The 24839-nt window shown below is 33.2% G+C and overlaps 1 protein-coding gene and 1 long non-coding RNA gene across 2 annotated transcripts; one reads left to right on the top strand and one right to left on the bottom strand.

Moving 5' to 3' along the window:
- Positions 1–1580: 1580 nt before the first annotated feature.
- On the bottom strand, positions 1581–11980 carry LOC117913427 (serine/threonine/tyrosine-protein kinase HT1-like). The gene is made up of 6 exons (XM_034828403.1): positions 11701–11980; positions 9318–9450; positions 7608–7803; positions 7092–7213; positions 6863–7018; positions 1581–2081 (listed from the first exon to the last, which is right to left on the bottom strand). The coding sequence occupies exons 1-6, from the start codon at positions 11931–11933 to the stop codon at positions 1773–1775; spliced, it is 1149 nt and encodes a 382-aa protein (XP_034684294.1). The 5' UTR covers positions 11934–11980; the 3' UTR covers positions 1581–1772.
- Positions 11981–20244: 8264 nt separating this feature from the next.
- On the top strand, positions 20245–23970 carry LOC117912462. Its single transcript, XR_004651014.1, has 3 exons — positions 20245–20595; positions 21022–22153; positions 23090–23970. It is a non-coding gene; the product is annotated as an uncharacterized LOC117912462 (long non-coding RNA).
- The last annotated feature ends 869 nt before the right edge of the window (positions 23971–24839 follow it).

Below are 24839 nucleotides of genomic sequence, written 5' to 3'. Positions count from 1 at the left end.
TGAAAAAATAAACACCCCATTACTCTTCTCAAATGTTATTAAAATAGTTCAAAAGATTGTAAAATATTGAAGGTGATAAATAAGTTAAAAATGTGCAAAATTACAAATATAAAAGAAAACACAATAAAGGTAATTTACTAAAAATCAAATAAAAGTGAATTGTATAATAACATATGAGAAGAATATTAATAATTGCACTCATTCTTTTTTTGTTTTATTTAAGCAATGTTTTATCATTTAATCATTTATTAGGGTTATAATTTAGTTGGATTTGTTAGATTGATGGTTTAACTCAAACTCTACCTGAATTAAAAAATAATCTACTTAAATATAATTAAACCTAGCCATTGACCCGAGTTATTGAGCTGAAGCCTAGCCCAACCCAACCTTATTCCTTTAAGTTGGGTTGAGTTTGGATTGATTAAGTTAGATTCTAGTTAGACTCTAATTGCATAACTTAAAATACATTTATAATATTTATATAAAAGTTTAAATAGTAAATAGAACTAATTTTAAAATAACAATTAATATATATATATATATATATATATATATATATATATATATATTATACTTTGATAATTCTTTTCTTAACCATCTAAAAATAAAATAAAATATTATTATATAGGATGATATATGTTATAAATATTATTGAAACATTAAATAAGGTTTTGGTTGAGATTGAGTTATTTGAACCTTAGCCTTGAACCCAACCAAAATTGAGTTAAGGATGAAAAAATTAACACAAATTCAACCTAAATATTAAAAATGATTGTTCAAAAAACATTATATTGATCTAAATTTCTACCCAAATTGCACCTCTATGATTTATGTATCGTATGAGATTTAGAAAGATTTTGTAAAATTTAGTCTTGTTTCATATGGGTTTTAAGTATAAAAAACATAATAAGAATATTAACTCAATTTTATATATAAGAAAAATTAATAGAAAAAAAATACAACCTGATAAAAAGAAGAAAAAAAAAAAGTAAAGAAAAAAATGAAAAAAAAATTACAACTATAACAAAGACTCCCATTGATATCAAATCACTACAAATTCTCTTTTGACAGATTTTACTTTTATGAATTCCATGCTTCAAATAATAATAATAAAATAAAAAATTTCACAGTAACCAAAATGGAGTCATATTAGAAATGGGACTGTTATGAACGACCCATAAAGCGCGAACAAAGGGGATCAACTTTCATTTAGTTCTAGGCCATCAACGGTTACTGCATAAAACATGAACAATGATACACAAGCAAAATATAATAGAGAGATGTCACTGCAAAAACAACATGCCACCAAACATTATATGCAACATGGCACTTCCCCTTCGGGAATCTTACTACTACGTCACCCTATCCTTCCTGTTTCGTAACATTACTATAACAGAACAAGAGATCCGAGAATTTAGCAAAAATTACTTACCATAACTAAATCGGATTAGCAGGGAAATTGAGAAAAAGAAAAAACACAAGCAGATTGGAAGCAGAGAGCCAAAAGTAATCATGACTGGGGAAGGAAATGGCATCAGATTGATTTGAAACTTTAGTTTCCTGTGATTTTTTTTTTTTTTTTCTCTTATTCTCTTTATTTTTATTTTTAAATTTTCATCCGAAATTCTGTACAACAGTTAACAATCACACAAAAGTTCGATCCAGACCGTCTTTTCCAGGGGTAGAAATATATTGTCATCTGCTTTGACACTCCATTTTACATTGAACCCAAACCTGTTCTCAGAGCCCCAACGAAATGAATCAAGATTCCCTCAATCAGGAAGGCAGTCATCAAAGCATCTGAGGAAACAAGGCAATGGACTCCTGGCCTTCATTTTCCCACTAACCTTGCTGATTGGATGATTGGAGCCTGCAGAGTCTGCAGTCACATTGCTTCTGGGATGCTCAATCTCAAAAGTCTGGGCTGGTGTAATTTGTGCTGAGCACAAGTTTTGGAGGAAGTCCACCAGAAAGTTTGTGATTTGCATGAATTCTGGTCGGTTTGCTGGGTCCTCTGCCCAACAGGACTGCAAGAATGGGGCAATATCCTGTGGAATGTTCTCCACGCTGGGCCTTTCATTCTGGAAGTTAGAGCAAAAATCCAATATTAAAGTACTCCAACCATTAGAAATTTGCTTTGAGGTAAAAGAAAACCATCAGGAGAAAATAAAAATAAAAATGCAGAAGATAGTAAACTCTGATTTCAGGTTATGCTTCATCAGGAGTTGGTTTTGAGAAATCTTCCGTTGGGCATGTAATTGATTATGAGGAAACCAGCTGGTGGCAAAAATTTCAAGCATTGTGGTTCAAGAAAGGTAATATAAATATGAAAATTTTCCATAGAATTGATAATGGCTACAAAAGAAGAAATCCTATCAGTAAAGCTAGAAGTTGGTGTGGCTATAATATGTCAACAGCTTGAGGCCGGGAATACAATCTTTCTTCAAGCATTTGAATTTCAATTGGAGAGGTTGGAAACCAAGTATTGGTGGAACATGTTTACCATATTAGTGTGACAGTTTGTGTGCAGTGTGTTGATCTTAGTGAAGAGGATGTTTCTTCCAGAGCTCCAGAGGATTATGACAAGGGGGTCCACTCTTCGCATCCTTTTGTGATGTTCATGAAAGGCTTAACTTGTCATTTTAATTAGGACTTTTAAAGGGGGTCTCTCATTCAAGGTTTCAAAGGCAGGAGAATGAAGGTGCATGGTGCTAAAATTTCACATATATTGTTTGTGGTTTTCACTCTAATGTTTTATAGTGCACAGTTGCTATATATTTGATGCACACTCATTTGCTTTGAAGCTTTTTATGGGCTTAGAATCAATTTCTATTCAAGCAAGATTATTCCCATAAAAGAGCTGAAGTAAATGGAGGCTCTTGCTCTACTGCTTAGGTGTTTGGTTGGTAAACTCCTGTCCACTTATTTGGGTTTTTTATTACTTGCTCTTTTTGAACCTGCATTATGCAAACTTGGTAATTAAGTGGTTAAAAAATTGTTTAAAATCGTGGAAGAAATAATATTTTATTCAATGAGGATACACTTTTCCAGGGCACTATTTCAAGTTTGCTGAATTACTTCATGTTTACCTATACACTGTCAACTCAATTCATCCAAGGTTGGAGAAACCACAAAGGGGTCCTTTTGGAGTGATGGCCAAGGAAGCAAATTGTCTCATTTGGTTAAATGATCTTTTGTGTGTTATCCTAAAAAGGCAGGAGGTTTGGGAACTAAAAATTTGATGGTTCTAAATAAAGCACGACTTGTGCATGTTTATGGGGTAAAGGGATAGATCTTGGAGGAAAAAGGAAGTGGTAGGGGATGGGGGTGGGTCTTCAGGCTAGAGTATGTAGACATCTATCTGGAAGGATCGAACATCCTCCTTCATCCACAGCCTCTCCAAATCAAGTTAACTCCCACAATAATAGTAGATATGATTTCCACCAAGCTACACCCATGCATGATTTTTGTGGTATGGGATGGGTCTTTGGGCTAGAGTATGTAGAAATCTATTTGGAAGATTAAACACCCTCCTCCCTTCAACCACATCCTCTCCAAATCAAGAGTCAACTCCCACTAATAATAGCAGATCTGATTCCCACCAAGCTCCATCCATACATGATTTACGGGGTGATAATTTGGCATATGACTTTCCCACAATTGTGGAGCCATCTTCTCCAACACAAGATGCTTCTATCTCTCATTTTACTCAGCCATCAGATGCTCATATACTTAATTCAAGCTGAATAAAATATATAAATTGCATACCACAACCACCCCCTTATTAGCCCAAATTGAACCTACAACCTTTTCTCAAGCTCAAAAATTTCCTAAATAGCGCAAAGCCACAAGTGCCAAGTACGATGCATTGCTTAGCAACTTCACCTAGATCCTTGTTCCTAAACACCCCACACAAACAATTGTTGATTGCAAGTGGATATTTCGGATTAAGAGGGGCCCTAATGGGTCGAGTGCCTAACACAAAGCTCACTTGGTGGTTAAAGAATTTCACCAAAGGCCAAGAGCAGATTTCATAGACACCTTTAGTCCTATAGTGAAACCTATTACATTATATGCTCAATTCTTAGTCTTGCAATTACTAATGGTTAGCCTTTGTGTCAACTCAATGTTAGTAACACCTTTTTGTAGGGCATTCTTACTAATGATGTTTCTATGCAGCAACCATCGGATTTTTAATCCATAAGGCCTTGATCATGTCTTTCAAATCAAAAAGGCTATTTATGGCTTATGTTAAGTATTGAGGGCTTGGTACAATGAGCTTTTGTCCTTTCTCATCTTAGCTGCCTTCACCAACTCCAAATCTAATAGCTTTTTATTCATTTGTCATAGTGGTGGCCATGTCATCTATCTTCTTGTTTATGTAGATGACATAATAGTTATCAACACTTCAACACCTCATGTGAGTGAGTTTATTGCATCCTTCCTTATTAGTTTCCTCTGAAAGATCTCAGCCCCTTGGCATATTTTCTCGGTGTGGAAGCTTAAACTACTACCTAAGATCTTTTCTTGTCCTAAAAGAAAACATTCTTGATCTACCTGCAAAAACAAACATGTTGGAGGCTAATGAAGTATCAAGCCTAATGTCCTCTACTAAGTCACTCCACCTTTATGATGGTAGCCTACTAGCTGATGCAACTCAACACCACTAGGATCTTGGATCCAAGCAATACTTGTCATTAACTCAACCTTATGTCTCCTTCATTGTCAACAAGCTCTCACAATTCATGCATCGTTCATTTGCTCTTCATTAATAAACAGGTTCTTCGGTATCTCAAAGATATGATTGGGTCCTTCCATATCGCCAAGGTACGATCATGTGCACTTTTCCTTCATCATCACTCCCCCCTTAACTTGCATGCATCTGCCAATGCCAATCAGGCAAGTAGTCTAGATGGTTGGACGTCAACTACAACCTATGTGTCTTCCTTGGTGCTAACCTTATTAGTTGGAGTTATAAAAAACAAAAAACAATGGCTCACTCCTCTACTGAAGCAAAGTATCATGTCATTGCTTCAACAACCATCAAAGTCAATTGGATTAGAAATATCTTAGCTGAACTCCATGTGCCTCTAATAATGAAGCCCACGATGTCTTGTGACAATGTTAGTGCCACCCACCTATGTGCCAATCCTGTATTTCATTTCCTAATGAAACACATCGCCGTAGACTTTCACTTCGTTCAGGATCAAGTTGTGAAGAAGCTTCTCCAAACCTCACATGTTCACACCATGATTGTCAATTCTCTTAAGAAGTCAATACCATGGAAACAATTTGAAGATCATCATTCCAAGAATGGCATCCTTAATAGATACCCAATCTTGCGGGTGCATGATACGAATCAATCTACTCTTCATCCTAGGTACTAATTTCCATTTGAATTTACTGTACAATAGTCAATGGTCCATTCCTAAATTATAGGAATGCACCATATACTTTCCCTATGCAAGACTGTATCTTGTATATATTCTTGTTAAACATATGAATGAAAGTGTGCAGTTGTTCATTCTCCAATCACATTGCTATTACTTTACGTGTGTTGTGAGTTTCAAAACTCAATTTCCTTCCCTTTATGCTTTCACAGGTAATAGGAAAGTGTGGTTGGTGATTATTGTTGTGAGAATGGCAGGGTTGGTATTTGGAACTTGAATTCCAACAGGTCTGATGATTGGGAACTAAAGGAGGTAGGGAAATTTTCTAGCTTGTATTTCCAAGTATGTCAATGTGGAGACAATAAGACTCTAATTTGAAGACAGTTAAAGAAAGGCCTTTTTAATTAGTCGTTGATTGCGGTACTCTTTACCTTCATTCTAAGTGGGATTTCCTATGTTTGTAGTGGGCGCTCCTGTGTGCTGTCGGGAGGTTGGGGTTGTAGGGAATTTTGGAAAAAATGTTACATTACACTAGTTGAGAAATAGTGATTGTATACTCTGCTGAACTGTGAGGTGGATCACATGCTTCTTCATTGTGAGGTGGTGTGGCATCTTTGGGCTTTACTGTTTTTCCATATTAGGAATTTCTCAAGTTAAGCTTTATTCTATTAAGAATACTTAGGAGTCTTGGAGAGGCAGTTTTTTGGACAAAAAAAGAAAAGAAAAAGAGGACAAATCAAAGAGCTCTTGAAGAGGTAGAAACTCTGTATTTCTAAGCTGAAAGATATCTTGTTAGAGTCTCATGTTATCTGGTCTACAAATGCCCTTCAGCATGGAAACTATCTATTCTTGACTTTGTAGGTGGGATGGGTTTGTAGAGAACATTAATTGCAGGTCGGTCTATTTCTCTTTTTCCTTTTTTGTCACCTGATTGCATGATTTCCTGTATACTTCCTGTGTGCTAGGGTTTGTCTCCTTTTGGTGTTGTAGTACAAGTTCTCTGCTAATACAAATCAGCAACTCAGTTCAAGGTTTCTACAATATATTTTGTTCTCAGAAATTAGGAAGGAAAGAACAAGGGAAAAGGGGGGAAGAAAAAAAAGGAAAGGAAAATAAATGTATGTTTCAATCCAATAATTTTTTTTCTCCACTCTTTTCCTAACTTCCCTCATCCTTTTGAGCTGAAAGTGGTAGCCTTAAAAAATCTACGCCCGTCATAATTTTTGTTTTGTTTTGTTTTTTTGTTTTTTTCCTTGTTAACAGTTATCAATCAAACCAGAGTAACTGATTTTCCTCATGCTGTTTTTTCCTCTCCCTTCTCTTGTTTCATGATATCCAAAATAGAACTTTCCAACTATGGTCAAGTTCCGAAAGGTTCACAATGGAAGTTTTTGAAGTTTAAGAAAATGATATTGCAATTGATAGAGAACAGAATAAACATGAATATCCTGAGGAAAACTTAATGGACTTACATTAGCTGCAGCATATGCTATTAGTATGCTTTGTACCCCCTTGAATGGAGTTCTGTTTGTTAGCAACTCCCACAGAATAATGGCGAAGCTGTACACATCCACCTTGTGATCATAGTGTATCTTTGCACCCCTTGGAAGTGGAACTGTGCTGAACAACTGATTTCAATGTAGAACTAGGCATGGTTAGAAGGTTGGCAGAAGTAAAACTTTCTGAACAAAAAACAAGTACCTCAGGAGCCATCCACCGATAAGTACCAGCCTCAGTCGTCATATCACCAGCTGTCTCCTCTCTAGCTAGACCAAAGTCACAAACCTTAATTTGCTTCTTGTCCTCTGTGAGGAGCAGATTGCCTGCAACAGACATGGAGAGTATTGTGAGAAGCAGATTTTTTTTGATAGGTGAGTATTGTGAGAAGCAGATTATTTACAACAAAATGAAGTTTACTTAAATCTGCATGGAAATAGCCATAAGGATATAATATTCCTCTTGTTCCTGATTTTGCAGTTAGTTTGGCTCACTCTCACATCATGGGCATAATCAAACTGTTCTATTTCCATCCAATGAACAAGGATATTTTGATAGTTCGATTATTTTGGATGTGGTATTGTGTATTTGAAGAAAAAAAAACTGTAAAATTAGGAAAAGAAAGGAATATATATCCAAACAAGATTGCTTTCAATTTCTGACAGTCAACTGCTCTACATAATAAGCCAAGACAATAAATACGAAAGGAAAATTAATTACTAGGTTTCAAGTCACGATGAATGATGCCGTTTGCATGCAAGTATTCCATAACCCGAGAAATATCCAAAGCAAAACTTAAAGACAGTTTCAGATCTGGAGAATTTGGACGAATGCTCCACAAGTACTGCTGAAGTGTACCACCTTTCATGAGCTCTGTAATTATCATCATAGTCGGTTCTATAGATGCCCCAATAAACTGTTTCAGCAAAAATCTCATATCATCGTCTGAATTAGGAACATAGATTGTTTCTTTCAAGTATATTTTTTTGATAGATTAGATTGTTTCAAGTATATTGCATGCTTATTAAAAAAATGGATGAAACAGTGGGAAAAATGAGTACACAATAACAAAAGTAATATGTATTCATTAAATCATGAAACAAGTAAATTGCATTTAGATTGAAAAAAATAACAGGATAAGAAACATGTCATGAAAACTAGTAGTTGCAAAAAGACAAGAAACTGAAGAAATTTTTCTTCATACTGCTTTTGTAAATGATATTGAAGGCCATAACTCTCCAAATCTCATCCCAATTTTTTTGTTCCTGCTCTGCGAGCCTCAAACTAAAGCCTAAGTTTTCCACAATCTATAACCACATCTTCTATTCAAGTAAAAATAGTTATCGGTCATATGAATTGATATTCTGAGACGATGTCATGGCACTAATTGATTTTTTATTTTATTTTAAAAAGAATCTTATTCACAGCATTGTCACAAATACTTAAAGATATCTTTGAAAATTTTACATGATATATATGGAAATTATCCAAAAAATAGTCAAATACCATTTCATTCATGATTTGTGCAGTCAATTCACATCGCCTACACATGAGGTTAGGAAAACCAATGGAGGATTGGGATGCAGTATTTGTTGGGTGGCAATAATCTAAGATCGTGAGTTTAATCTCACCTCAACATGAAAGGGAAGGAAGATGATTCTTGAGACGAAGTCAAATTTATGTAAAAAGTATTTCTATAACAGGAACCAGGGCATGCACCATAAAACAAATGATATGTACAATATATTAGAAGCCACAGTAACATCATTCACAGGCAAGGTTGACATGTCAAGCAATCTAATTTCCTAGGAGTTGCATTGTATATTAAAAGAATTATAACTCATATAATTAGAATAATAATCAGAATATCAAAAACTACAAGTAAATAGATCAAGATACAGAAAGCATCCCTAAATAAATGAACTCAATGGTCAGAACAATGAATTACTTGGAAATATTAATATCATTCTATTCAATTGATTCTCTGATGATAGAAGTTGTATGTTACTATGCTCATCATCAAATTCAAAGAGATAATATAAACAGAAATGCCTAGGTTTACCCATCAGACGATCATTTTCCAGCTTTCTAGGCAGTGGTAAGAGTAGTCTGAGGCATATACTTACCATACTCCCAAATATGATTGCTATATAAACCATCAAAGATATTTAATATGTAAACACTCCTACAACATAAGGATCGGCTAATGTGCAGTTTGATTGCCAAGATATTGTGGGAAAAGAAATGCAAACTTGGAACCTTGCAAAAGCCACTCAACCCCTACTTATTGTAAGATTCTAATTTTCTATGGTGATGCTATCTACGCCAAAACAACATCACAGAGAAAACAAAGTTCCAAAAAGAATCAGAAGAAAAGAAAAAATGAAATATACATGTGAATAGAGGAGGTGAGGAACCAATGAAAAATACCTTCACAATATTTTCATGTTTAACCCTAGATAGTATTGTAACCTCCCTCTGAAATTTTTCCTTTCGATCAGGACTCACAGCTGATGTTTTGTTCGGTTGTATCATCTTTATGGCAACAGGCATAGATTTATATCTACAAAATATAGTCCGCTAGGCATTAGTGAAACAACATTCAGGAAATCCACCTCTTCAAATTGCAGCACCAAGCAATGTATATACATAAAAATTAAACAACCTCAAAGACACATAGAAGAAACAATGGCAATAAAAATATGCACAGCAAGAATCCCTTAAAAATCAGCATGTTATGTACTTGATCAAGATTTTCTATTTTCTGCCATTTGCCATAAAGTCTACATTCCAGTGTAACAGAGAACTCTATCGTCATGCATAAAGTAACAATAACGCTTTTCCCAGTTGGATGCACGTCAACATTTGTACATAAATGCATTTGTACATCCATACATATATATATATATATATATATACACACACACACATACAAACAAATATAGATATACATAAATAAAAGCATACATATACATACATATCTATGCATGTGTATTAAAAACTCAATGTAAAACTGATCCAGAGTACATGGGTTCAACCGCAACATCTTTCTAACTATGCCTACTTAGCACTATATACTACTAAAATTATAGGCCACCGCTTTCATCACAGATTCCTTTTAACCTTCCTCTTACTTTTGATGCCTTCAAACAGAACTAAACCATTCCTTACTGATGTGGTCATTAACCTTAGTTTCACACAACCAAACCATCTCACTGGACTTTCTTTCATCTTGTCTTCAGGTGATGTTACCCATAAATTGTTGCAAGGACAAATACCTAATTCTACTTTTTATTTTCTTGCTACTCATACAGTCTCAACAGCATCATTCCAGCTACTGTCATTTCATTATCCCTAGTTACTAGTCCCAGTTTTACTAAGGCTTCATTCCACATATCGATTTATTCATGTTAAATACCAGGAGTGTCTGATTCCAAAACACTTCTTGATAGCTTTAACCTAGTGAATGCTCAATGTTTTGTCAATCAAAAATATTTGATTGGCAAACAACATTAACCGTGACATCTTCCCATGCTAATGCTTAATACATTTTTGTATAAACAAGAGAAAAAGAAGAAACTAAAGAAACCTATAGGGAATGGGGAAAAAGTTATTCATAATGAAATGGAACATTATCAATATTTAGATACATTTAAATTTCTATATCTATCCCTACAATTCCATACCATACATGGGCACCACTTCTTGTTACAAGATGATCCAAAAGGACAGTACCAAGTAATGGCAGCTAGTTGCTTTTTTTGTTGCATTATATTGCCTCAGCAACCCCTGCCAAATGCCTTGGAGGGTTAGGGCAGTGCCTAAGAGTATATGACCACTTATGTTCCAAATCAATATTTTGGCAGATTGGATATGAATTGAAATTATAATAAATGTTCTTTCTATATATGCATCCAATGGCACGCATGGACAGAACTTATTATGCTTCCAAAGGTGCATTAATGTTTTACCCCGGACGTTCTTGAAAACATAATACAACATGGATTTAAACTAGGAATCTAATTAAATTCATGCATAATGTAACAATCAATTGTATGAAAACCTAGGATGGATACCACTACAGCTCTGTCTCTGCTTCTCTCTCTGAACTCCACTCAGTTCAGAGGAAGAATGAGAGAAAGGAAAGTCAGGTGTTTAAAATGGCTACATTCTTAAGCTTTGTAAAAATCATCCTTTCCTCCCCTTCATTTTCCAATATCAGAAGAAAGAGTTTAAGTTGCATAAACGCTAAAACTGTTCTTTCATTAGTGGTTGCATGCCCACTTGCTTGGTTTAGAAGAAATGACCCGTAGGGACCTACTACAGGCCTTTCTCTGGACTCCATTCGGTAATTGGAAAGAAAGGAGAATTCAAAGTCAAGCGTTTAAAATGGCTTCCACTTTTAAGCATTTTAATAACTGTCCTTTCCTCTCCTTCATTTTCCATTACCCAAAGAATGGGTTTAAGGTGCATAAACCCTAAAACTGTTATTTCATTAGTGGTTGCATGTCCACTTACTTGGCTTATAAGAAATAAAAAGGCACCCACAAATCAAGAAAAGCAAACTTCATGAAAACAATTTGAACTCAAAAAGTAAGTCCCATTACCCAAAAGGCCTAAACACAACGAACCCACATAGGGTATCTCTAAAACCCCAAAAATTCCTCGATTAAAATGATTTTCGATTCAATCAACCTAAAACGCAAATCTAAATTGGCAAAAACTAAGAAAGGAATAACACATTGTCGTCAAACAAAACCAGAACGGTCAGTATATACTATAAGAAAACAAGTTTTAAGGAAAAGTGACCCACAATCCTTCATGCACAACAGATAACCTGCCCTCGCTGATCATTGAACCAATTCTTAAGCTGCTCAAATCAATCAATAAACTACGATCGAGCTTAATGACACTCTGAACAACACAGTCGCTCTCCGAGCCACTTTCTCTGTTTCTAGAGAACTCGAAAACTTCATCATCGGATTCCACCATTGCCGGAGCTTTTCTTTTCTTCTGTTCTGCTATGCTTTGCCGCTTCTGTCTCATTTTGAGTTACACAGCAAGGAATTTTTTGTTTGTTTCTCGGGAGTATTTAAAACGGGACTCTGCAGCGAAACGAGAGGGAAAGATTATAAGCTTAGTGAATTTTCTATTAATTTATCAACTTCCTTATCAATGTAATTATTTACTCGCTGCGGCAGCGGTGTACGCACACGCGGACTCCTACGGTGCCACGTATGTGGGCGCTAACAGGGTTACAATTGGCATTTAATATTAAGATACGGGGTCATTTTAGGAATTTAAGGAAACTTATGCTGTTCTGTTTGGTCCTGATTGGGCATGGCGGGGTGCGGAAATAAATGTAATGTACTCCATTTTTGCTTGAGATTCGGATTTTGGAATCCTTGGAATTTTGGGGCTCTGGACCAATAAAAATTTAAAACAAATCAGGCGATCACATGAAAAACGGCGACGTTTCAATACGACAAGAATCAAATTGCATACGTTCTCAAAGCGACGTCGTTTCTTTTAAATTTTGACATTATGCGGGAAAGTTTTTTACTTTTTTATTCTCCCTTGCTCCAGGGTGTCATCTCTACTCTCTCTCCCTAACGCCTCCCAGCATGGATGACACGTGGCTGAAACGGCAAAACACCACTGCCCCCGACACGTGCCGTTATCTTGCTGGATGTCACCGTTGTATGAACAGAAACCCGTTCCCTTGTCTTTTGTTTGGTAACTGGGTTATCGAGACCGGTCTCCGGTTAAGCTTTCCCCCACTCTGGTTTCAGTTATACAGTTCTGGATGACTTCCTGGAGTTCAATTCTATGTCTACATGATTAATGCTCTTAAATAATTTCATGATTAAGCAAATTTAAAAATAATCTATCAATTAAATGAGAAAAATAAATATTTCTAGATAATATTAAAATACTAATTTAATTTAAATAATAACAAATAAATGAAACAATCTTGGACCAATGTATAATAATTATTATCTATTTATCATATGAAAGAGATCATGGTTTATAATAAATGTATTTTTGTCTTTATTTTGTTCAATAAATATATTGGACATAAATATTAATAACAAAACTTGGATGATTAATTAATCCTTATCTCAAACTTCTTAAAATTATAATCAATACTAATGTGATGTCAATGGGATTAACTCTATGTCGATATGATATTTAATACATTAAGGTCATATTTTGTTGGTTGAATGTAGTACAAGATAGGGGATATATAGGAGGTAAACCATTATATAAAGTAGCGGTTATATTATATCCTATGTTTAGTTGATGATGAATCTTATCTTTAATTAAATATAAGATAAGATAAGTGATGAAATATATTATCCATTATTATTTTTCATTATTTTCACATGAGATATATTAATTTATGGTAAGATAAAAACTTATATTTTAACAATTTTTTGTTTTTTAATATGCTCATTTTACAAAATGATTTTTTTGTTATAAATTAAATTTATGATTAAAAAAATATTTATAAAATAATATTAACATATATATTAAATAACATAATATAAAAAAATTATTTGTAAAATTTAAATATTTTAATCAAGAAAATTATTAAACATAACAAAATTTTTATTTTTTTAAATAGAAAATATTTAAATGTGATATAATTTTTATTTTAAACATTGAAAATAATTTATATTTCATATTTTTTTATTTCACAAATTAAATATAAATATAACATAATACAACATATTTCACTATTCTTAAAATATCATACCCATAAAATGTGTTAGGAATTTGAGGCTAATTCAACTTATGGTAATCACCCTAGAGGGGGGGTGAATAGAGTAATGATCTCTTTTTCACAAATTTAAACTATGCAAAAATAAGAGACAATTATATGCAAGTATATAATAAACAAAATAAATACAATTGCATATAATTTAAAAGAGTTAGGGAAGAGAGAGTGCAAACACGAGATTTTCTAGTGGTTCGGCACTTCCTTGCCTACGTCCACTCTTCTCAACCTCCTAACCGAGTGAGGGTTCCACTATCTTGAAGCTTCAACCAAGCTTCCAATCTCTTTACAATTGGATTATGGTTCCAATTCATCCTCTTGGACTTTTGACTCCAAGCACCCTTTACACTTTTCAAGAGTTATCCCACTCTTTGAACAACCTCTCAAGTGATACCCCTCACTTAAGAAAATTCCTCTCAAAAATTTACAAATAAAATGATCTCTCAAAAATCCTAGCACAAGAACTTTAAGCTCAAATGATACAAGAGAAATTAGGATTGAATGGTGCACTAAAGATATGCAAGTTTTGGAATAATGGTGCACTAAAAAATACTCTTCCAAGGCTCAAATATAATCAAGAAAGATTTGGGAAGGTTTTGCTTATAAAACAATGAAGTTTGGAGCCTTTTTATAGAAAAAAAAAGTCATACTAGCCGTTGGGGGTTCGACCGGTCGAGCTAGGGGTCGACCGGTTGACTAGCCGTTAGGAAAAGTGACCATTGGGCCTCAATCAGACCTCAACCAGACCTCAACCGGTCCTCGACCGGTTGAGGTTCAACCTTGACCGGGAAGAGAAGGCCACTGGGAGAGAGAGAAACTTTTTGGCCTCCCTCAACCGGTCCTTGACCGGACGAGCAAAACCGGTTGAGCCATTTTTTTTGGCTCAACACTCAACCTTTTTCAATTTAAAACCTTTTAACACAAGTTTGAAAATCATTTTACACAAGGTTTTAGTTGAAAACATGAAATCATCCAATTCTTAAGATATTTAAAACAATATTACTCTTTGATGATTTTGGTGCATAAATAAAGAATGAAATGTATGAAAGTCCTAGTGCACCAACAATCTTACAAAGAGATCTTAAGAAGCTTTGGTCTTGAAAAACTCTTCTCTTTGAGGTGGTCTTCTTCTTCATGATTTCTCCTTGGCTTGATTTATCTTTGGATTGCCACTTTGGAAGTCGTCTTGCCTAATCACACTTGAAATATGATCATTAGTTCTAAACCTTGTTTTGTTATTATCAAAAGCAAGATTAACCAAACCTTGGTTTCACAATATGTATATTCAAGGATATTATATTTTATTAGAAATCATATTTTATATAATAGAATATGATATTTTAGGATATATATATATATATGTGTGTGTGTGTGTGTGTGTGTCTATCTTATCCTGACAACCAAACTATCCATAGAAGTTCAAAAATACTACATTATCTCATATACCAAAGTTTAAGTAATCCCCAAATTTTCAATGAAGCAAGTCAAAGTGCAATTTAAGAAAGTAGAAAATCTTTAGCAAGAAAGCTTCCTTGATTACCATATTTATTAATTTTTTTTACATGTAAGCTAAGTGAGGTGCTAGTATGAGATGATCGAAATGAAAATATTGGTTTTTATGGAAATATGGAGAATTAGATTTTACAAATATATGGGAAAATATTTAAATGACAAAGGTGAAAATATTAGGTTTTATGGAAATAGTGATAATAAGATTTTACAGATATATCTCTAATAAGAAAAACTATGATAAATTTATTTAATTTAAATGTAATTTATGATAATAAAAAATAATGATATATGTATGATTTTATTTTAAATTTAATTGTAAATTTTTATTTTTTTATATATCTAATTAATATACAAAAGATATAAAGAAAAATTCAATAAAAAAATTTATAATGATTTTTATATTTTTAACAACAAAATAGAATTTGAATATAACATTCAAATTATTTGTTAAAATTTTATTTTAATATTTTGCATTTTGTATGAATTTGTTGAAAAAGTATACATATTTAATTATTTTTTAAAATGAAAGAAAGAGAGATTTACAAATATGTTTTAGGATTTATACCATTAAAGGTGGATTAACCTAGTCCATAAGATTCGAGGGAGTATGGAATTTATCCAAAAATAATCCCTATATATTAGGAAATAATCCAAAACAGGTGGAAATTTTTCCTCAAAAATCATTTTTGAAAGCAAGAACTATAAAGCTATGAACTCACACAAATCTGGAATAACATCCCCAGTTTTATTGAACACTTACTGGTGGCTTATATAGCCTTACAAGATAAGGAATTAGAAAAATATTGCAGCCCACGTCTTATACCTAAAGACATGGTATTAGTTATTGAAAGAGTCAAAACCTATCTACTAGTTCCTAACTAATAGGAACTTATTAACAGAACTTTGACAAAGCCAAACCTTAACAGAAACAAATAAATCCCAACAATAATTCCTTCCCTAAACTGAAGCAGTATGCATTCAGTTTAAGTTTGGTACCTCACATACCCCAAGCTTCTCACGCAACTTCAAGAACACTTCAAGCTTTAGTGGCTTTGTCAGGATATCAGCCACTTGATCATTGGTGCCATAATGAACCGACTTCACCACTTCCTCTTTAGTGAAATCCCTTAAGAAATGGAACCTCACATCTATATGTTTGCTCCTACCATGCATAACCGGATTCTTTGATAGCTTGATCATTGGACTGTTGTCACACATAATAGTAGTACACTTACTCTGTGAGTGCCCAATCTTTTCTAACACTCTCCTCATCCATATACATTGACAAACACAGAAAGTTGCTACCACAAATTCTGCTTCAATGGTAGACAGAGTCACTACTGGTTGCTTCTTTTAGGCCCAAGAAACCGCTCCGCCACTCAATAAAAACACATAACCAAATGTGTTCTTCCTATCATCAGTGTCTCCAACATAATCGCTGTCAGTGTAAGCCAATAGTTCTCCAACATCTTCTCCTCTCTTATAAAACAAACCCAACTCCATAGTTCCCTTTAAATAACGAAGAACTCTCTTTGCTGCTTGCATATGTAGGTCAGTAGGATTGGCCATATACCTGCTCAAGAGACATACTACGTACATTAAATTAGGTCTTGTTGCAGTAATGTACATGAGACTCCCAATTAATTGCTTATAAACTGTAACATCAATCCTAGCACCTTCTCATTCCTCTGATAGCTTGAAACTGAGCACAATAGGATTCTTCACTGAATTGGCATTTTGTAAACCAAACTTCTCAAGTAATTCACAAGCATACTTCTTCTGACTTAAGTAAATACCCTCTGAAGTTTGCAAAACTTCAACACCAAGGAAGTACTTCATCTTCCCTAAATCCGTCATATCAAACTCATCCTTCATGGAACTCTTGAAGCTTTCAAACATGCATGCATCATTCCTAGTAAAGATTAAGTCATCCACATACAAACTCACAATTAAGAATCTCTTACCTCATTTTTTTGTTTTGACAAAGAGAGTGTGCTCGTAATCACATCATTCAAATCCCTCATTGAAAAAATAAGCTTCAATTCTGTTATACCAAGCACGCGGTGCTTGCTTCAACCCATATAATGTCTTCTTAAGCTTGTAGACTTTTTCTTCTTCACTCTTTTGAATATAATCTAGTGGCTGCTCCACAATGTCCACATACACATCTTTTTTCAACTCACCATGAAGAAACGCACTTTTGACGTCTAATTGATACACACTCCATCCCTTTTGTGCTGCTAGGGCTAGAACCATCTGAATTGTGTCCCACCTTGCTACTGGAGCAAAGACTTCATTATAATCAATTCCTTGTCACTGAGCATAACCTTTAGCTACCAATCGGGCTTTGCATTTATCAACCTCACCCTTTTCATTCAATTTGGTCTTAAAGACCCACTTCACACCAATCTTCTTGGCACTTTTAGGCAAAGTAGTAAGCTGCCAGGTTTCATTCTTCTCAATTGCTTCAATTTCCAAGTCCATGGCCCTTCTCCATTTCACATCCCTCTTAGCTTCTTCAAAAGAGCCCAGATCTTCATGAGAGATAAACATTGTAAGATTATTCACATCTGAATCTTCTGACAGTCCTTCACCCGTTACATAGTCCTACAAGTAAGGAGGTGCTATTTGAATCCTTGTTTCAACTTGAACTGGTGCAACTTCATTGGATGATTCAATGAAGTTGTTGCTTCTGCCTCTTGATCTGTAACCACTACTTCAATTCATTCCACAACTTCTTCTTCACTCTCAGATAAAGCATATTCACCTTCAACACTATCTTCCCATACCAGTATATCATGCTTCTCTTCTTCAATTGTCCTCTCCCAATTCCAGCCTTTAGAAAGTCCAAGAGTAGATTGCGTACACTTTATGAGATCTAAAGTCATGGAATGGATCATCTTATACACTCATACAGGAGGACCATCTTACTAAATATGCTCATTTTTCTTTTTCATTTTTAATCTTTATCATCAATATTTCAAATAAATATTAGAATTATATTTTTATTAAAAATAAAATTTAGCATTTAAAATTTTTTAACCATGAATCATAATATTTTAAAAAATTCACATAGATTTCATCTCCGTTAAAATGAATATTAAATCATAGAAAATAAGTTGTTTCAATAAATATTGTATATAATAAAAAAATACAAATTATGGTTTTTTTTTTAAAGATAGACAATATTTTACTAAAAATTAGAAAAGATAGAATATTTTTAATAAATCTATAAACTCTATTTAATTGTTGAAAAATAAGAATATTTGGATAAATGATAAATATTAATAATATTTTATTTAAATAATTATAAAAAATGTAATTTATTTTTTAAATATGGAAATAAACCAAAAATTTTCATTAAATGTACAAATTACTTTTCAATTTTTATCATGATATTTTAGAGTTGTTTGGTTTAAATATTCACAATAATTAGTATTTTTCTTTTAGTTTCAAATTATTTTTAAAACTATTAGAATTGACAATAAATTACACACATTAAGTCTCACATGATTTGAAGTTTGGTTCTCAAGTTAAAAAATTCAAAAAAATATTGTTGTATTAAAGGCGAAATTGACAATGATCATTTTGGACTAGTTTTGATATGAGAAATTATGATATTGGTCCAATTTTTTTAGTTCTAAATTAATTTAAAAAATCAATACACCCGATGAGAAAAATAAGGGCTTGTACGTGCATAAAAAAAGGTAATATACACTTATATGCATTTATTCATGCTTAATTTATGAGTTATTTTTCTAAACTTTTTTAAATTTTCTCACGGCAAACAAATTATGAATAAAAAAAGATTTAATTTATTGGATTCCTTTCTAAAAATTAAGTCAATTAATGCTAAAATTTCTTAACCCAAAATTGGACTCGTATTATCATTGTTGATTAATTTTGTTTTGAAATTTTTTGGTATTAATGGACTTAATTTTTATATTTTAAATTATTTTTTAAAATTAATAGACTATTTAATAAATCCAACAAATCAACTCTCTCTTGATTTGAACAGTGAAAATTTTCAAAAAAATGTAGGTCCTATTTGATAACTATTTTTTTTAAAAATGTTCTAAAAAATAGTTTTTAAAAGAGGTTCTTTGATGTATCATAGAATAAAAATTTATTTGAAAACCTAAAATATTTTTAACTTATTTTTAATATTTTTAAAAATAATTTTTTATGTCTAAAATTTTATTTTTAATCATTATATATGTTTGTATAATTATTATTAAAAATAATTAAAAGATATTTTCTAAAAACATCATATTTTCTATTCTTGAGAATAGAAAATAAAAATCAGTTTTCTAGTTGAGAAATATATTTTTTAGCTTTTTTATTCATAGGTCGTAGTTATTTGACCCAAGAAATTATGGTATTAATTTATAGAAATGATTATATACATTTTTTTTTCTAAAAAGAAAGATTAAACAGATGTCCAAGTTGCAATCAAACAACTTCTCTAAAAACACATTTTATATTCTTAAAATCAGTTTTTTAGTTGTCAAATATATTTTTTTAGTTTTTTTCAATTCATAGGCGATAGTTATTTGACCCAATAAATTATGGTATTAATTTATAGAAATGATTATATAAAGTTGTAAAAACATTGTATAAACAGTAAAAATTATTCATCTACATATTATACTATTTTTTTTTTTTTTTCTAAAAAGAAAGCTTATATAGAACATGTGCAAAGAATTGCACAATAGCTGACAAGAAAGGAAAAGTAGAACCTACATGAAATAGGCACACCGTGATAGGTTTAGGGTTCATGATGTCCCAATGCAACCAGATGTCCAAGCTGCAATCAAACAACTTTCCACAAACACCCTATTTTCTATTATTGAAATCAATTTTTTAATTGTCAAATATATTTTTAAGTTTTTTTAATTCATAGGCAGTAGTTATTTGACCCAAGAAATTATGGTATTAATTTATAGAAATGATTATATAAAGTTGGGAAAACATGGTATAAACAGTAAAAATTATTCATCTACATATTATATTATTCTTTTTTTTTTTCTAAAAAAAAAAAGCTTATGCAGAACATGCGTAAAGAATCGCACAATAGGCCAATACCTGACAAGAAAGGAAAAGTAGAAGCTACATTTGATAGATCTTTCCGCATGAAATAGGCAAAGCATGATAGGTTTAGGGTTTATGATGTCCTCTCTGCAACCAGACGTCCAAGCTGCAATCAAACATGGATAAGATTGGCTGAAATCAAAGAATCAAACATGGATAAGATTGGCAGAAATCAAAGAGCTTCGTCCAAATGGGTTTTTCAAGTTTTAACCCGGGATCTGCCTTTATGGTAATCAACGACACGGTTTCAGTGCCGGCCAGTTGAGCGTGATGCTGTCAAACCCATGCCAGACCAGACAATGTGGCTGCTAACGACAAAATGAGGTTCGTATTCGTACTGATACATTGAACGCCACCACTAATTGGTTCTGTACCATTCTGTGACAGACCCAACTGATGTGGTCGTTATCCCATTCATTTGGTATACTGCAATTTACATGAAGACATATATATATACACGTTTTCTCTTTTGTTGTTTTTGTTTGTTTCTGGGTTTCGATTTTTGGTATATTTAATTTTGCCGTCCACTCTACTACATTACACTTTCTCAAATTGATTTTCTTTTTTTGAAATATTTGTTAATTTACAGATAAATCATAAATCCACTTGCAGTTGAATTATGTTTATGATAATGTGATTGATAAACCATGATTGCTTTTAGTTATCCCACAATTCAATACATTACTTATTTGGAGGAACTGGCTGAATTTACCCTGTTGTTTTGTTATTTGATCACTGAATGCATAAAAGCACACCAGAACCAGGCGTACTAAGGATCTAGATTTCCTTTGTTTGTTCCAAGTGCAACCCCCAATTTTTTGAGCAAGAGATAAAGGATGGATCGGTGGAAAGCTGCACGCATGTGAACTGGCGAATTGATGGTCGGTACTTCTTATATGGGATTCCCTTATCTTGTCCTCAATTAGTGGTGCCCCTAGCTTCTAAGGTTGCATTCATTCCTTTTTGTTTTTTTGTTTTTTTTTTTCTAATTCTATTCTTTGTCATCATCCCTGTCATCCATACGAACATCCTCATTTTGGATTTGTTTTTTGACTTCCTACAGTTTAGCATAATAATGTGTGACCATAAGGGTGTTATGAACCTTTCGTATTGTACTTGACAGTGATGTACCATCCACAAGATAGTGTTGCCACTTAAATATTCCCTTTAATTTGATTGGCATTAATCACTAATTTTCATTGTTCTTTCACTTCTCTTAGTTTTTGCGAAATTAAGTCAAATATATTTTGCCCTAGTTCTTATTCTGAAACCCTTGGATTCCAAAGCATCTAAAGATAGTTTAATTAACCTTGGTGCTAGTTTATTTCACGGAGGCATGCCATTAGTAGATAATACACCCGAACGGGCTTTTCCTTAACTATGCTTGGTAAATTCATCCACACCCAATACAAGAAATTAAATGAGATTAGTGCTTATCCTTATATAAGCTCGTTATGATTAGAAATTCACTTTTCTCTGCTCCAATTACTTGCATCCATAAATGTCCTGATCAAGTTGATATATTTAGTTGATATTTGTTTGTTTTATAAGGCCTGCCATACTATCTCTAACAACTCATACTCAATGTTGAATCTCTTTGAAATGAGATCAAATTGATTCTTTGATACACCTGCATATTATCTCTTTATATGCACTTATCACTCTGTAAAGATTCATTCAATGAAAAACTAGTTTGGTACCATGAGAGTTGTGATTTTCAAATTTCAATACCACCTTTGTTCTTATATACCACCAAAGTACTTCTTTTCCTCTTTATTCATGAGTTAATCATGTTGTTGGCAGCATTAGTGTGTAGATGATGGCATGACTTGTTAGTGGTTGTGGTGATGGTGACAGGCCACTGCAGGTGGAAGACTAACAGGTGTTTGTACTTTTGCATACATATTACATGTTATGTATACTTCAATTTTCTAATATTGTGGCTCTAAAAACATGTCTATGTTAGTACTTCCCAAAATCTTATTGTAATTCATGTTCTGCAACCAACTCTCACTTATCTTAAATCAATATCGATATCCATATTGACACAATATTGTCATAAATATTTTGTGGATATGGAACCTTAATATTTCCTTTAACATTGATGGTTAGGTATTTAGTGGGGAGGTGTTGCTAGATGAACTATGTTTTGATAAAATCTCTTTCCATCATAATTTGCATCCCCTGTTTAACTAAAATCAAATTCCTTAATTTTCAGCAAAACTCCAATTGGGAATTTTGCCTTAACCACAAGAGCTATTTGATTATAAACATGTTGAAGGAGTTCTAATGGAAGAGAACATGCATTGATTAGGTTATAATATTCAAGTTTACACTCTGTGTTGTATATTAGGATATTATTAATAAAACATGGTAGAATACTTAACTAAGATCTGTGATCTCTTTTCATGAAGTAGTGCCTTCTTCTTTAGTCTCTAATGTATTGATAAAATGACTTTATTGGCCTCTTGGGGAAAGTGGATGATGTTTTAATTCTGTTTCGAGGAGAAAAGGGAGTTCAGGTAGTCTGCCACCTATTTTTTTTTTGCAGCATTAGTTAATTGCAAAATATTGTCCTATATGAATGCTAATGGCTTGACTTTAAGGCTATATTAGCCACTGGAATATGCACTTCACAACATTTATGTCCAACCAAACCTGATCTTAATTAATATACATGTTCAATAGCTGTACATGCACAATGTTGGCTGTCCTTCTGTACTAGAATAATGCATTTGTCATTGATATTCCTCTTGTCGAAGGATTTTTAATTTGTGGCTGGCTAGAAACAGAAATGCTGATCTTATTTTGGGTTCAGGGAATAGTGTTTGTGGGCATCAAGTTAGGACCAGATCCATGTGAGTAAGCTCCTGAATGACACTTTGTCATCTATAATTGTGATGCATATTTACAAGCTGACCAGAAAAACAATTCCAGAATGGATGAACAGTCTTTCTAAGATACATATTTTATATAATGTCTCTTTCCTCATCACAAACCATTTGCTACTTGGAATTTATATTTATTTTCTTGTATTTGTTCAAATTTTTGTGCTTAGTATTTGTTGCTATTTGAGGTTTTATCAAATATAGGGTCAGGTGACTGCTGTGGTTGACCTGATGCTATACATTTATACATCTCTGGTTTCTATTGTTGTTTTTTTGAGCTAGTTACTTCTAATGGATTGAAGCTTATGATCATAAGGCTTGAACCCATTCAATCCACTCTGTCAGTCATTGTTATATAATCTGTTTTATTGACTTTCTGTAATATTGGCCAGTGCAGAGAGAACGGGTTTTCATAAGGACTCCCTGGAGACCTAGATTCAAATATTCTAGGTTATATAATTAGCACCTTGTCTTCTTCCTTCGAAAGGAAAAGGAAAGGAAAAAATTAACTGCAATCAGTTATATTGACGAGTTTTTTCCTTGTTTGGACAGTTTATTCTTCTGTGTGACTTGGCTTGCACAGCTAATGTTCCTGCTGTGCCATGCTACTGCAAGATTCCAATGCAACAATTGAGAGAAGAGGCCGTTAATTAGTTCCTGTTGAAAAGTGTCTCACATTCTATTTTTGAGTCGATTGAAAAGTTATAAATAGTTTCCAAGTAGAAAATATTTTTGTAAGTGGGTTTACTATTATTATAAATGAAATACCCTGTCATGAGATGTTCTTTTAGGAAAAGGCATTCAAAAATAGTGGAAGTTCTTCTTGGTCTTCACCTGTAGATGAAGGCTTGAGGCGAACCACCTAAATTGTTGTGTATTTCATGTGTTTTGTTTTGGTTCTCTTATTATTTTCTCCCTATTATTATTCTTTGTTGTGGTTTTTCGCAACAATTCCTTCATTCCCTTTTTTTGGGTCTTAGTGCTACAAAGGCTGGTTTAAATTTGTCCTTACGTTTTTTTTCAGCCCACCCCTTTGTTGGGGTGCTTACCACCCTCACCATGGAAGGCATTTGCCCTTTCAGGACAAGTTCAGAAATACTTCTTATTCTGTTCTCTTTATTCCTTGATGGGAACGATTTCAGTCATCTTTCTTGTAGCTTAAAGCATCAAAGACATCTTTTAGCCATCCGGCATTGTGGTGGGTCTACGTCTTGGATTACAAATGCTAAGATACCATATCATCTACCATTACTCTTCTCCATACTTTTGGCAGCCAACTTATTCATGATCTTTATTAAAATGCACTATTCTTTTTTCCTTTTCTTTTTCTGTTCTTCCTTTTTTTTTTTTTTTTTTTTGGTTCTGGTTTTTAGAATCTGAACCTTCTTGTGTGTTGGGAACGCGAGTGGTGTGGATGTGCTCTTATACTCAAGCAACCAAATTTGAGAAATGACTTTTTGACTTACCCTTCTTTGCGTGTTGGGAACATGAAGCGAGTGGTGTGGATGTGCTCTTATGACTCTAGCAACCAAATTTGAGAAGTGACCTTTTGATTTTTCTGGTGGGTCAATGTTATCTTCATTTTTTTCTTCATGAAAACTGCCCTACCAAACCATGCCAAACACGATCAGAGACCTGCTGTTGATATATATATATATATATATATATATATATATATAT

The sequence above is a fragment of the Vitis riparia genome, chromosome 4 (assembly GCF_004353265.1).
Source record: "Vitis riparia cultivar Riparia Gloire de Montpellier isolate 1030 chromosome 4, EGFV_Vit.rip_1.0, whole genome shotgun sequence".
In the NCBI taxonomy this organism is placed as follows: Eukaryota; Viridiplantae; Streptophyta; class Magnoliopsida; order Vitales; family Vitaceae; genus Vitis; species Vitis riparia.
Note: the sequence above shows the minus strand (reverse complement) of the source record. Positions and strands in the feature narration are given on the sequence as shown.

What these genes read in the sequence shown, in the direction of transcription:
- LOC117913427 (XM_034828403.1), bottom strand. Translation starts at nt 11,933, where the DNA reads ATGAGACAGAAGCGGCAAAGCATAGCAGAACAGAAGAAAAGAAAAGCT. An exon ending in TCTGTTGTGCATGAAGGATT is followed by an intron (nt 9,451 to 11,700) that starts GTGGGTCACTTT and finishes TATATTTTGTAG; the next exon opens with ATATAAATCTATGCCTGTTG. An exon ending in AACATGAAAATATTGTGAAG is followed by an intron (nt 7,804 to 9,317) that starts GTATTTTTCATT and finishes TTGCTGAAACAG; the next exon opens with TTTATTGGGGCATCTATAGA.